The sequence below is a fragment of the Lagopus muta genome, chromosome 22 (assembly GCF_023343835.1).
Source record: "Lagopus muta isolate bLagMut1 chromosome 22, bLagMut1 primary, whole genome shotgun sequence".
NCBI classification, from domain to species: Eukaryota; Metazoa; Chordata; class Aves; order Galliformes; family Phasianidae; genus Lagopus; species Lagopus muta.
In genome coordinates this window covers 2,810,132-2,823,439 of record NC_064454.1, presented here as the reverse complement: position 1 = coordinate 2,823,439, position 13,308 = coordinate 2,810,132, and the positions used below count along the sequence as shown (strand labels likewise).

General features: G+C 46.2%; 1 protein-coding gene across 1 annotated transcript in view; it reads right to left on the bottom strand.

Annotated features, from left to right (window-relative positions):
* LOC125703533 (zonadhesin-like) overlaps positions 1-13,308 on the bottom strand; it is a 110,021-nt gene that overhangs the window by 56,149 nt on the left and 40,564 nt on the right. The window contains exons 50-70 of the mRNA XM_048968125.1: positions 12,069-12,289; positions 11,730-11,876; positions 11,129-11,293; positions 10,734-10,885; positions 10,364-10,532; positions 10,013-10,121; positions 9,368-9,513; positions 8,873-8,998; positions 8,350-8,529; positions 7,950-8,174; positions 7,306-7,432; positions 6,828-7,027; positions 5,896-6,108; positions 4,861-5,006; positions 4,196-4,323; positions 3,241-3,385; positions 2,811-2,943; positions 2,186-2,338; positions 1,653-1,779; positions 1,239-1,450; positions 346-508 (exon numbers count right to left, since the gene is read on the bottom strand). Coding sequence (XP_048824082.1) covers positions 346-508; positions 1,239-1,450; positions 1,653-1,779; positions 2,186-2,338; positions 2,811-2,943; positions 3,241-3,385; positions 4,196-4,323; positions 4,861-5,006; positions 5,896-6,108; positions 6,828-7,027; positions 7,306-7,432; positions 7,950-8,174; positions 8,350-8,529; positions 8,873-8,998; positions 9,368-9,513; positions 10,013-10,121; positions 10,364-10,532; positions 10,734-10,885; positions 11,129-11,293; positions 11,730-11,876; positions 12,069-12,289 — 3,387 coding nt within the window. The remainder of the gene's footprint in view (positions 1-345; positions 509-1,238; positions 1,451-1,652; positions 1,780-2,185; positions 2,339-2,810; positions 2,944-3,240; positions 3,386-4,195; positions 4,324-4,860; positions 5,007-5,895; positions 6,109-6,827; positions 7,028-7,305; positions 7,433-7,949; positions 8,175-8,349; positions 8,530-8,872; positions 8,999-9,367; positions 9,514-10,012; positions 10,122-10,363; positions 10,533-10,733; positions 10,886-11,128; positions 11,294-11,729; positions 11,877-12,068; positions 12,290-13,308) is intronic.

Sequence of the window (13,308 nt, the reverse complement as noted above, 5' to 3'; positions counted from 1 at the left end):
CTGTATCTGACATAGAGATTCACCTCACTAAAACCAGGCACTGCAGGACTGCTATCCCAGTTCAAGCAGAAGGTGCCACTTCTCTAGATTCAAAACACAGAGAAGAAGAGCATGCCAGGCAATTCTTAGAGCAGTATCCTTTGCAGAAGACACAACAGAGCTGTCATACACTATGCTGGAAGAGAGCTGGAATACTCTGTGAACTTTCCATACAGTTAGAAACTGAATCTGTGCAGTGCTTGCAAGGAGTTCAGCACTGGGTTTATCACACAGTAACTGCAAGAGAACATGACTGTACTGTCAAGGTCCAAGCTCCTGATTATCCACCATGCTAAGGCAGCTCACCTTTCTTTAAGAAGGATGTACTCTGGTGGGATGTACGGCTCACCCAAGCTCCTCCATCGTGGCTTCCAGCTCCTCAGAGGACTGAGGACAGGAACAGTGGGCTGCAGCACAATAGCCAGGGTTGTCAGCAGCACAATTAGGAAGCCCAGAATGAAGAGCACCGCTGGGAAAACCAAGATGGATGGCAAGAAGTGAAGAACACAGGAAGCAGCGTGCATCAACAGCACAGTCTCCCCTTACGCTTTTACTCAGTGCTCTCCATCCCACAGAAACCAGACATTTAACAACTTTCATCTTCATGACACGGGCTTCTGCTCCTTCCCTCCTTGATCCGTGTTCCATGTGAGCAAGGAGACAAAGCAGTTTCAGTGCACGCATCTGAAGGTGACAGAACCAAAGCTCATGCCTGCAAACCACTACATCAATTCTACTGTTTTGCTGTCCTCTGAATGAAGGACAAGAGACTGGCATGGGCAGAGCACTTACACAGAGATAGGGCTTTGGGAAAGACCTTAACTGCCCTTGTGGTTAGCCTTCAGTGAACTTTTCAATGATGCATTTAATTCCAGTTTAGTTTATCATGGAAACATACACTTTCTGCTTTCATGCCAAAGGAAACAAAGTTCTCAATTACTTGAATTCTTCAAGCAGGGTGTGGGTAGAAATGTAACTGCTCCCTCTCTCCCCCTTTGGCTCCTGCACAAGCAGGTTCTTGGCTAGAGAGCAGCAACCTCTGGGAAGGGAAACTCCACAGAGGAAATTGATTAAAAATGACATAGACAGTGGTTTGATGGTATTTCTAAATAAATGCTGGTTTAAACACACCCAAGAAGGTACAATAAAGGCTACAGCTAAGCATCAGAGTTCAACATATCACAGCATTTTGGCTGTACCTATAATGGAAGCCCAGTTAGGAGCTAAGTTCAGTTCCTGCTGCTTCAAAATCCCATGTCTGGCCAGCTGGAACAGAGAAGAGGGCTGGAAGGACACATCTCTGGGGTCACAGCCCACATTTGCTTCGTTCACAGTCACAATCAAAAAGTGCTCCTGAATGGTCTTATCCCTGAATACAAATGTCCCAGACTCCATGAAAACATGGGCAAACCTAGAAGGGAGAAGGAAGGCACCGACTGATCCAATTGTCCTTCAGCTTACAGCAGGGATGACAACTGAATACATGGACTTAAACACACCATACTTCTGCATTTCCACATGCTATCCACTGCCAAAGTCCCAGTGCTTCTGTGGAAGACTTGCTCCCAAGTTCTACACCTAGCACACACACTATCAATCACACCAGATATTACCAGGAGATGTTGAGGTGAGTCTCCTGGATGAGGTGGTCCAGCCTTCGGAAGGCTCCATAATCCCAGCTAGGGTTGCTGTTATAAAGATGCTGCTTCTGATAAACAGGGTAGTGGCTGGATGCACGATCTGGGAAGTGTTGGCACAATGTCAGCAACTCTGACTCACTTCAGTTCGGACAGCTGATGCTGGCTTCAAATTGGATTTATTTTACAGAGCCCTACAGTGTCAACTCATTTATTTGAAGGGTGCATTACTCCCCAGCAAACACACTGCTCTTCTGACAGAGGAACTGTATTATCTGTAGTCTACAGAAATCCAGCCAAAATGTAAAAAACGTCAGATGAGTCACTGGCAGAGCCAGACTAAAGATCATGAATCCCTTGAAGGCAAGGGTGACTGGGAGGTGAAGGAATGTGCTCGTACATGCAGTACTACCAAATGCACAGTCACTGCTGCAAACACGTCTGGACACATATATATATCAGCAAAAAGCATTTTATATTTGTTATATATTTACCCACACAACACTCACTGTGAGAATTGATGCTAAGCTGAAAAAGGATTGTGTCTCCTGCTTCCAAACATACCACTGGGTTAGGGACAAGGGGCAAGGCATGGATATCTTTGAAGAGAGCCCTCTGGACTCGATGACCTTTCTGCTCCAAGTGATCTGATGAAAAATCTCCTGCCACAGGCAACAGAAAAAAATCAGTAAGTAAAGGAGCAGCATATGAAAGCTCCTAACCCCTGGCAATGCAAAACTTTTTATTTTGTATCTGTAAGTGATTTGAGCTCACAAGGCCGAGTTCTATTTCTAAATGACATTACCATGCATTGGGAGCAATTGGAATCAAGAGCCAGTACATGCAAACTGGCAGATTAGCCACTGAAGGGAGTTTTCTTTTAGCTCCTTGGGATGCCAAAATCATTTTAATTTGACCTTTTTCCCAGAGAACTAACTATATAGCAGTGAGGGTTCCTGTTGTTTAGTCCCAGAAAGAAAGAGATCCCTCTCCACTTTGTAAATAGTTTGGGCTGTCTGACACTGAATTCCCTTTGTGCCAAACTGCTGCCCACTTGTTGTGATGACTTGAAAGGGAGTTGACAGCTTAGCCTGTGGGGAATTAGGCTCATCTCAAGGTGCTCTCAAGCCTTACCTGAGAGAAATGCATCCAAGATATCCATGCTGGAGACAATGAAACCTAGCACTCCGCTGGGATTAAACAGAACCAAATGCACCCTCTGGCTCTTCTGCACATGTTCTTCTGGGCCCAGAACATTTGTCACTTCCTATTAAAAGCAGGAGGGAACACTGATCACTGGTACAAGCAACCCTGTACTCAAACCCTGCTCTGTAATCAACATCACCATCAGCTGTGCAACACTGCTCTAGCGAGGCTTTTTGCCACAACATCATTTCTCATTAACGTGCCCATCTCTTGCCTAGTCCCTGGGTTATGAGATGTGGTAAGACTCTGTTCTTTCTCTCTGCTCACAGCTTTGTAACATCAGTCCCCAGGGTCCCTTTATCTAAATGCAATCTATAAGTGTTCTTTACAGGCTCACAGAGAGGTGACAGAGCAGTACCTCATCCACACTTACTCTGACTCCATTGTCCACCCTCAGAAGCAGCTCTCTCTTGATGCCAAATCCCAAGGAGATCCGTGGGGCTCTCAGCAAACACATTTGGTCACAGAGCTCCTCAGCAGAGACGTACTGCTTGCAGTGACATCTGCACAGCAAAAAGATTCTCATTACTTACAATCCACAAGTATACAGCTACAATATGTTGAGGGTCCAGCTAGCCTCAATCTCACTTACAATCCATACAGTGAATGGGCTACTCTATATTCATGGTAAATAAGGTGGACCAAATTCACAGTCCAGCTCATCCAGTACTATAGTTGCTTTTCAATGCTTTTTCCTTAATCTAAGGACCACACAACAGGCCAGAATGTGATACATCACTCTCCTACACAGCCTCTGTTGTCTTCTAATAGAGGTCAGCGTCAGTACTGGAGCAGAGTTATGTATTCTTCCCAGAGTTCTGTTTTCAAAAACTGGTAGAAAGTCACAATATGATTTTAATCCACTAGATTTCTGGGCTATCCATGTCAGGAAGAGGATAAAAAAAGAGGAAAAAGAGTATGACAAACATTAGTTTCAATGCTTCTGTCAGCACTAAAAGGTGGGATTAGGACTCATTTCTGCTCTAAAACTCGAGGGGGGCTCAACCTGAGGTATGCAGGAAAGGTCTCCTTCAGGGAACTTTGTCCAGCCCTACCTTACCACTGTGTCCATTCTGTTGTCTCCACCCAAACACACAAAAACCTCCAGGTAATTTTCAAAACACAGGTTGAGGAATGAGGCCAACGAACGAGGTCTGAAGGCCAGTATTTCCACACAGAGCAGCTCCAGCAATGGAAAGTTTCTCAAAAGCACCTCCCAAAGTCCTACCCTGAAATGACCTCATGGGATCAGTAACGTAGGCAGTCAGAACTCATTGTGAAGCGTTCCTTAACGAGTGGCTGCTGAGACTTACATGCCCAGCTCTGCATTGACCTCTCCACCCGCAGGCCCACAAGATGGAGAGCAGTCATATTGCTCAGGAGAAACACAACGGCGTGTAGATGCTAAACGGATCTCTCCAGGAGCACAGAGCTCGTCCACCTGGAAAACCAGCACATCCAATCCATGTCACATAAGCTCAAGTGTTTCAGCAGAGAAGCAGCACCCCTAAAATTCTCCACTTGTCACTGACACACAACCTAATGGCAATGCAACAAGGGGCATTAAGGGGCAACTTGAAAAGCACTGAAAAAGATCAGGGCAAGTTCACTTCCCATCCAAACTCCTCAACCAGCCCTAATGAAGAATTCCGTATTGAAAACATGGAGGCTTAAATTCCTGCATCAGTCATCTGAGATGCTTTAGCTGCTCCCCATTGTCTTTGCATAGAAAGATCTTTTGCCTCTGGCTCTTACTGAATTTAGCCTTGCAAGATTCCATGAAAGGAGACAAGTGACATTATATCACAAGGAAGGGTCATGCCTACCAAACAAAGCAGCCAAAGCACTTTCTTGTGTCTGCAGCAGTTCAGTGATCTGAGCTGCGATTGCTCACAGATGCTGAGGCAGTGCCCAAAGCACTGAACTACTCTCTCACTCACATGTCACGCAACAACTTCATTTCGGAGCCAAGGTTTACCTGAGGTCGGCAGTCCTGATCACTGTTGCTGTCAGAGTTTTCCTTGCCTCGCTCATCATAGTAAATGTAACCTGCCTGGCAGATACAGGAGGCATCTGAGTGCTGGAAAGCCCGGTTCAGCCCATGGCAGGTACAGCTGGTAGCACCTGAGAGGAAGATGGATTTGGAGTGGAAATCAAGGTAGGGAATACAGCTGGCAAAATCTGTGCCCACAGTAAAGGAGCAGTTCCAGTGCTGAGTGCTCTGACCAAATCACACTGCTTGTAGTGGCACACCTGGATTTTGCTTGCCCACCATCACAGCAAAACTGAGCCAATCTACCTTTTGCTCTACCAACACAATTGTTACACCATTTTCAAAGTATTCATTTAGAAAGAAGGGCAGAAAGACCCATCCAGGAATTTGCAGCAGTGGCATTTTGACAAACACTCCGCCAATTTATATGTTAAGCCACTAGATAGGATAAGGACTCAGTCAGTCAAGGCTGCTGAGCCCCTCTTAGCAGTGGCTTTGTGCCTTAACACTATTAAATCCACTTCACTTGAAATGTTGGTAGAGTACTACACTCTCTACTGTATACTTAGCTTCTCACCCTCTCCTTTTCCAGCCTTTTCCTGCTTTATCAGTCTCAGCTGGACATGGTTACACTGCCCAGTTTTGTCTCAAAATCACAGCTGCACGTATAGCAAGTTCTGCAACTCAAGGCAAAAGCACTCCACTGCTTTCAAGGCAATGACAGAGCAAGAATTAGTGGGGTTGCTCATCTCTTCCTTCCTTTGAAAGAGTTGAGATCAAAACCCCTTGGCTGACAGAGTACAGGAGAACAAAATATAACTTCGAAAATGGAATCTTCCATCCTCTAAGCAGGGCAGAAGAAGAGCAGGTGGGTGCTGTTAGCACACATAGCATCATGAGGATCCCAAAACTTGCAGTCCATTGGGGAAGCATGTGAAAAAAACTCACATTTGTAGGTAACTTTCTTGTTAGGCTCTCTCTTAACTGCAGGCAAAGCTTCGCTCAAAACCAGCAACTCACCTGACTGTGATGAAGAGGAGCTGCCACAGGGAAAGCAGGCAGCCTGAGCAGGAAGGTGATTGAAGGTGCCAGCAGGACAGGCCTGACAATCCTCTATATGCTTGGCCAAGTTGTTGCTCCCATGGGTCCCCGGGGGACAGGGAAGAGGGGCAGATGCCAGGGGAGGGCAGTAATAGCCAACGGGACAAGGCTTCTTGTGGTAAGTCTCACTGCCTAGAGAAGGTGGTGGGGCTGTCTCAGACACAGACACTGCTTATGGAACTCAGCAAGTGTTAGGACAGGCAGAAAGTCACTCATCTGTTCCAATTATACACACACCTTTATAGATGTACATGCAGACACATATAAACACATACACATGGATATGTAAAATTATCCAACGTTCCAAATTAACCTATTCATATATAAACATCCAAATCCATTTCTCCCAGTGATTTGACTGGACAAATCCAGAGGCTCAAGTGGACAGGCACGATCTTCCCCCATGCTTTACAGCACCAGATCACACACAACTGCATTTTACTGAGGACCTCAATGAGTGGAGTCCTTCAAATGCTTGTACACAGATTCCTCCTATCTCCTAACCCAGCAGGATTCATGCAGCACTGGCTGTCGCATAGCAAGGTTTGAACACCTACATTCACACTCCATCATATTAACTCCTGGCCTTGCAGCTGAGTCACAAAATTAGAGAAAATAGTGCTTGCGGGGGCCAAAGTCATCCTGAGAGAAAGAACAACAAGATCCAAACCATCTCTGATGTATTTCTCTCACTTCTAACAACCTACCAAAAGAAATGCTCCACCAACCAACATGACAACCCACATCAGGGATTTAAAACCGTAGAGGATTGAGAGCTTTGCCCACGCAGAGCTTTCTGGTTACCACTGAAGTTATTTCTTGCACAACTTCTCCATAGCAGCCACATTTACCTTGTGGGCAGATGAAGCCTGCTGGGCAGGGCTGACAGGGAGCAGAGATGAAAGAGTCATTACGATAGCTGCCTGCATCACAGATTCTGCAGAACTTCTCAAAGGAATCCCTTGGCCCAGGTGAGCTGAGAGCCATGTATCCTCCTTCACAGGGCAGTGGGTGGGCACTGCCTGGGGGACAGTAATAGGGAAACACACATCTGGAAGGCAGAAAAGGGAAGAAAAATCTCTGAAAACGTTCTGACTTCTGGAATCAACCACCAGTGCAAAATTAAAAACGATTCTCATCTGGCTCCAGGCTCAGGCTAACTGATACAACTCATAACCCATCCTCCAGCAGCCTTAGCAGTCACCAGATCCATAGGTGTGATTATGAAGATACCTTTACTTTTGTACAATGCACACAGCCTGTGTTTAAAACAAGTCCCTCAAAGAGTTTAAAACAAAGCTGGCTCCACCAGCCATGCTAAGTACTCACAGCTGCTCAGGGCTATTGTATGTTGATGAGCCTTCAGGACAGTAATATCCAGCAGGGCACATGGAGGGCACTGCTGTGCGAGCACTGCAGTATGAGCCAGGCCTGCAAGGCTTTGGATTGACTGAACCTGGTGAAAAAAGAAGAATCAGTGATTGATTTATGTGGCATTCTCAGAACAGGAGAGAACGTGTTGGGGAGAGAGTGATCAAGAAGGCTTTGTTAAATATTACTGTCCATAAAAACTCCACTTTTCCTACTGCTCACAAAAGGACACACAGAACCAATTTGCTGTTAAGCAAGAAATGCTAACACAACTGAATATCTAAGGCTTGGATAACAAAAGATATCTGCTCCTTTTCTAGGCCCAGATCACCTCCTTCTGGAATCCCAGCTAACTGAGAACGAGAAGGGAGGCCAGAGAAAGAGGAGATGGGAATTCAAAGGCCAAAAGCCAGGAAAAGGCTTCAGGTTACTAAATCCACTTCTAAAGCCACTCCATCAGGAGCCATTTCCACCAAGGGCTGCTGCAAGGATGAGGCTCTGATCATTATGCCATCTATATGCCATGGCTCTGCCTGCTGTGCACTCTTCACTGGTCTGGGCTTAAACAGCTAGAAATAAAATAAAACAACACATTATGTCACCTGCTGGGCATTCATAGCCAGGTTCACAAGGTACTCCTTGGGTGTTAGGCAGCCCTGTCTGTGCTGGGTCTGGACAGTAGTAGCCAGCTGAGCAGGGATCACATTCTTCCAGTGATTTTGCACCAGGGTGTACCCTGGAAGTGCCAGGTGGACAAAAGAAAGCATCCCCTTTACCAGGACACCAGTATCCCAGTGGGCATGGATAATCCTCAAAACTGGTTAGACCTGTTAGGAAGAGAAGAAAAAGAAATGAAGAAAGGGAGGCTGAAAGGCCAGCAGGGGGTTTAGAGAGGAGCTATAAGCACACTATGAGTGTTACCCCTCCCTTTCTATATCGTCTCAGGGAGTTTTGTAATCAACTCCTGTGGTGGGAAAGCATTTGATTTCACCTGCTGCTTACCTGACAGAGGGCAGTGATAGCCTGGAGGACATGGTTGGCAATCTGTCAGGCTCTGAGCTCCTGGGAGCTTGCGGTAAGTATGTGGAGGGCATTTCCGAGGTGCCAACAGACTGTCTTGGTCACTGCCATTACTTCCAAAGCAATAGTGTCCTGAGGGACATGGAGAAGCCTCTGAGTCTCCTAACAAACAGAAAATTCAGCTTTAAGGAGCCACCTCTTCACTGTGGTTGCAACACCTTTTTTTCTTCTGAATCCTACCAGGGTCCTTCCTAAACCACTGTATGTAAGAGTATGATCTACAGCCACAATTCAAGAAACAAAGACAGTTGAAATCCCTCTTCTGGCAGGTGGAACACAGAGCTATCTGAAGACTAGCTTTGACTCCAGAATCACAGACACCACGTCCCATGGCAAGTACTGATCCAAAGCGCAGTGTCTGATATACCAAAGTTAGTTTGAACAGTCAGGGATATGCACAAAGAAAATCTCATTCCCTCCCCTCACTATTATCCCAGACTCCAACCTGCTTTGCACCAGTGGCCTGGTGGACAGGGTAGGCAGTCTTCCTTCTGCCCAGCTCCTGGAACATCCCTAATAGTATTGGCAGGACATGGTATAGGTAACTCAGAACCCTCCAGGCAGTAGAAACCTGCAGAAATAGATGGGGAAGGGATGAAAGTAAAATAGACAAGCCTTCTACTGGGCAAAAAATGATTCAGCAAGCATCTCCTGTCATAGGATTAACATCTACACAGCTGTTGGGATTCTGTGCCTACTGACAGCCAAATCAACAGCCTTCAGACATCTCTGGACCAGCAATCTGGCACCACAGATTTAAGGTGGCATCTTTCATCGAGCAAACTTCTTTGGTTGAAAGATGTAAAAGCAGATGAGCTTTTACATGAGCATGACAACCTCAAAGTGGGTATCACCATATATTATGCAAGACCACAGATGTTCTCTACTTAGTTAGAAGCAACTCTCTACATACACTTATGACACTTCCAAAGATTCTCACCTGCAGGACACAGCCCAGCACATGCCTGACCCCATTGGCATCCAGACAGAAAGCGCCAGGAAAAGCCAGGGCCCTGTGGAGTGGGCTGAGAGCTCCCAGCAAGGCAGAAGTATCCAGCAGCACATTTCCCCACTAGCTGTCCATGCCTGGAGCAGAGAGAACCAGAAGAATTTACATAAGACCTGCCGATAAAGATTTGGTGCAGAAGCAGAGCAGTGGTTACACTGATAAGAGAGATAAAAATAGACCCATTTTTTCCACTTAGAAAACCACAGATGACTGAAGCAAACCAAACAATTTTAAGTTCAAATTCCATGAACGTGAGGGCAAATTGCTTTAGATAAAGTTGCAAACAACCTTCCACTGGGCTGAACCTTCTGGCTTATTTCCATGTTTTCACAACCATTGCCTACCTACCTCCTTTAGGTGCTCCTTTATAATGCTATTATGACAGTGTCAGACTGCTTTGCAATAGCTAAGTTCACAGCTCTGTATGCAAAAGCTGCATCTGGAGTTATGCTTATTTTCTCTGAGACACTGATGGTAGATAAGCTGGGAAGAATTTAGTGTTGACTGATCAGCAAGGATGCTGAGCGGCTTAGGAGGTAGTAGAAAAAGTGCCAGATAGAAATGAATGGTCATTACCTGCAGTAGTGACCAGGTAAGCAAGGCAGGCATTGCTTCTCATTCCAGAGGCCAGTCGTATTTGGAGGAGTAAAGGTGCCTTCAGGACACGTCTGAGGAAACTGTGTGCCTGACACAGAAAATAAAACATCCTAGGAAAACCTTATGATCTGACATGACCCTACAACCATATCAGAGTAATAAATGCCTCCCAAGAAGCAAGGCAGCACAACACAATGTTTGTTGCCAGTTTTGCCAGTTCCTCATTCCCTGGCCTATAAAGATGACACTGGGTCTGTACAACTCTGACACAACAATGAGGCACACAAGGTTTGAGTCCTTGGCATAGCTGGTGTGCCAGTTTCAGCATACCTGTAGGACAGTAAGTATGTGGTGGGCAGCTCTTGGGGTCTCCAGCCACCAGCTCCTGGCAGTAGAATCCTCTCTGGCATGGAATGCAGGATGCAGAGCCCCTGGCTGGCTGGTACTCCCCAGCAGGGCATGGTGTTGGGTGGGCTGCTCCTAACTGGCAGAAGTGACCCTGGCAATGATAAAGGATTCCACGGATACTGCAATAAACTTAGGTTCTGTGTAAAGGGTGAACCCCAGCATTACCAAAGCAATATTCCCTGTGGATATAATCACCATTTCAATTAGGCCTGTAGGAGGCTTTACCACAGAGGAAAACACCTGCCCAGAGCTGACCCACCTCTTCCACTGCCCTGATGTCACTGAGCAGTACCTTTGGGCAGAGAAATGCTGTGGGGCTGAAGGAGCTGAAGTTTGCTGGGCAGTAAAATCCCTCAGTACAAGGTCCTGTTGGAGAACTCAAACCAATGCTAGCGCAGAAAGACCCAGGATAGCACGGCACACAGCTCTCTGGAGAGGTACCACCTAAAAACAAAAACAGAACTCCAGCTCAGTGACAGAAAACATGGAAGCACCCCTACAGCATCCTTAGATCAGTCACAGCGGTGTAAGCATCTATTTGCACTGATAACATACAGACATGGCTCCACCTTCACTGAGTGTATAATTATCTTTCAGGAACCAAGGGAAAACCCATCACCTTGGCCACCATCAACAAATCCCCCCACTGCTGTGGACTACAAGAGAAACCTGTTGGTGAAGTCACACCTGTGCTGTTGTTCAGGGTCCCAACTGGGCAGGCGACTGGGAAAGGAGTGCCTTCAGGACAATAATGTCCAAGTGGACAGGGCCCACTGAGAGGGAATGCTGGCGTCCCACGTGGAACTGCATCAGTGGCTCCTCCTTCACAATAGTACCCAGCTGAACACAGACCTGCCACAGGAGAGCAGAGAGGGTAATGAAATGGTCACTGGAAAGGATGGAAGCATCTCCTTAAAACCTCAGAAGTAGGAGAGAAGCTGAATCCCATCCTGGGCTCATTTTACAGCTCTACTGATATCCTGCACTGTTCAACTTCGGTCTGCTTCTCCTCCTCCGTCATCTGAGGCCTTCATCACCTCCCTTCTTTACATGCACTGACCTCATCTGGTATTTTTATTTATTTTTCTTAAACTATTCCTAAGACTCAAACTTGTTCATAGATTCTGTGGATAAACTTCTTTCCATGGAAAGAGTTCTGCTTTTCTTCTGCTCATATACCTAACCTCTGCATTTTAGTCGAGCAACAGCTACTCTGCACAAACATAAGAAATAGGGCCAGGGAGGTATTTAAATGGAGACAGAAAGAAGAGCTCTGAATCAAACTCACCATCAGGTTCCCAGTTAGCATCTCCTCTGCAGTACCTCCCCACTGGACACAGCTTGCAAGCAGTGGGGGCCAATGCCCCCTCCATGGTATTTAGTGTCCCTTCAGGGCACGGCAGGGGAGCAGCAGTCCTAGCTGGACAATAATAACCTGTACAGTGAGAAGGTGAATGAGGCACTGCTCAGAAAGTAACGAAAAAATAAGCAGGAATGCTGATCTTGCTCCATCCAACTGCAAATCTCCCATTCCCATACTGCTATGGTCAGACAGAAAGAGGTGTGCAGGCACCCATCACACTTCTGATTGCATGCCAGTGGTTTTGTGGCACATATTATTGCTTACCTCTGGGGCAGTTGAGTGGCTCTGCAGTGGCTGCGTGGCTGCAGGCCATACCAGCTGGGCAAGGGAGGCAAGTACTTGCCCCAGGCATAGGGCTGAAGGTGCCAGGCTCACAGGGCAGTTCTAGTCCAGTGCCAGCAGGACAGTAGAAGCCACTAGGACATCTGTATCCATAAACCCCATCAGAAGGGCAGGGAGCAGAGCTTCCTTCCAAACAAACATACCTATAAGAAGAAAATTCTGTGCTGGAACCACGGGCCCACAACCCTGTTCAGAAAAAGCAGATGTGGGGAGTACTAACCAAAGGTCACCAAGTTAAGAAACACTCCTTAAATATGTGTTTTATTTCAGTTGGGCTCCTCCTGTGCCCCAATTTAATATCCATGTGTAAATCCTTGTAGAATCCCCTTTTTCTCTTCTTCCCCACCCCTCACTAAGCTGTCTGGAAGGTATTCTCATCATTCTGGTAAGTCTTTGAAAAATTAAGTTTTTTGTCTATTTCAAAGCACAAAGCCCAAGTGTTCAGCTCCTGCTGCTTCTGATTAGTTTCCTTTCATCTTCAATATTCTCATTGGCCTCTGCATTAATGTCACCTGTTTCTATGCTACGTCTCCCTTTACCACTCCCCTCAAGAAGGATGAGGAAATACAAAAAATTATCATTTCTGAAAACTGAGCAGGAAGGAATTGAAAGCCATGATCTCACTGCGTCCCGTGGATGCAGCTTCTAGAGAAGAAGCAATTCCTTGAGGCAATGCCTGCTAAAAGGAGCAGCATCAAGCAAAAGGACAGCAAAGCTGCCTGTCAGCAGTTGTTCACTCAGAATCAAGGCCTGCTATACTGAGCAGCGGTTGTGATTTTCTCCAGAAAAGAGAACAGATTCAAGAGCTGTTAGCTATCAGAAATCTTTTCCTACCAAATCCTGTTACATGCACTGTATTGAGATCACTTCTGAGCTTTTCTTTCACAGATTAAAGAAACTGAGCTTCCGTGGCCTTTTGCTACAAGGCACACTCATGAGATGGGCAAATACTGCTGACAGCACTTTGCTGTTTGGCTGATGCCAGCACTGCTTCCTTGTCGCTGCTTATTGCACCACCTGGTGGGAGCAGAGAGAAAACAGAGGGGAAAAAGGATGCAAATTCACAGCAAGCATGTTTTATGGTAAATAAAGGGCTTGTCATTAATTAAGCCTACAGTAAAAACAGTAAAAGGCTGTGTAGAAGACTGGGGCAGAATGTGAG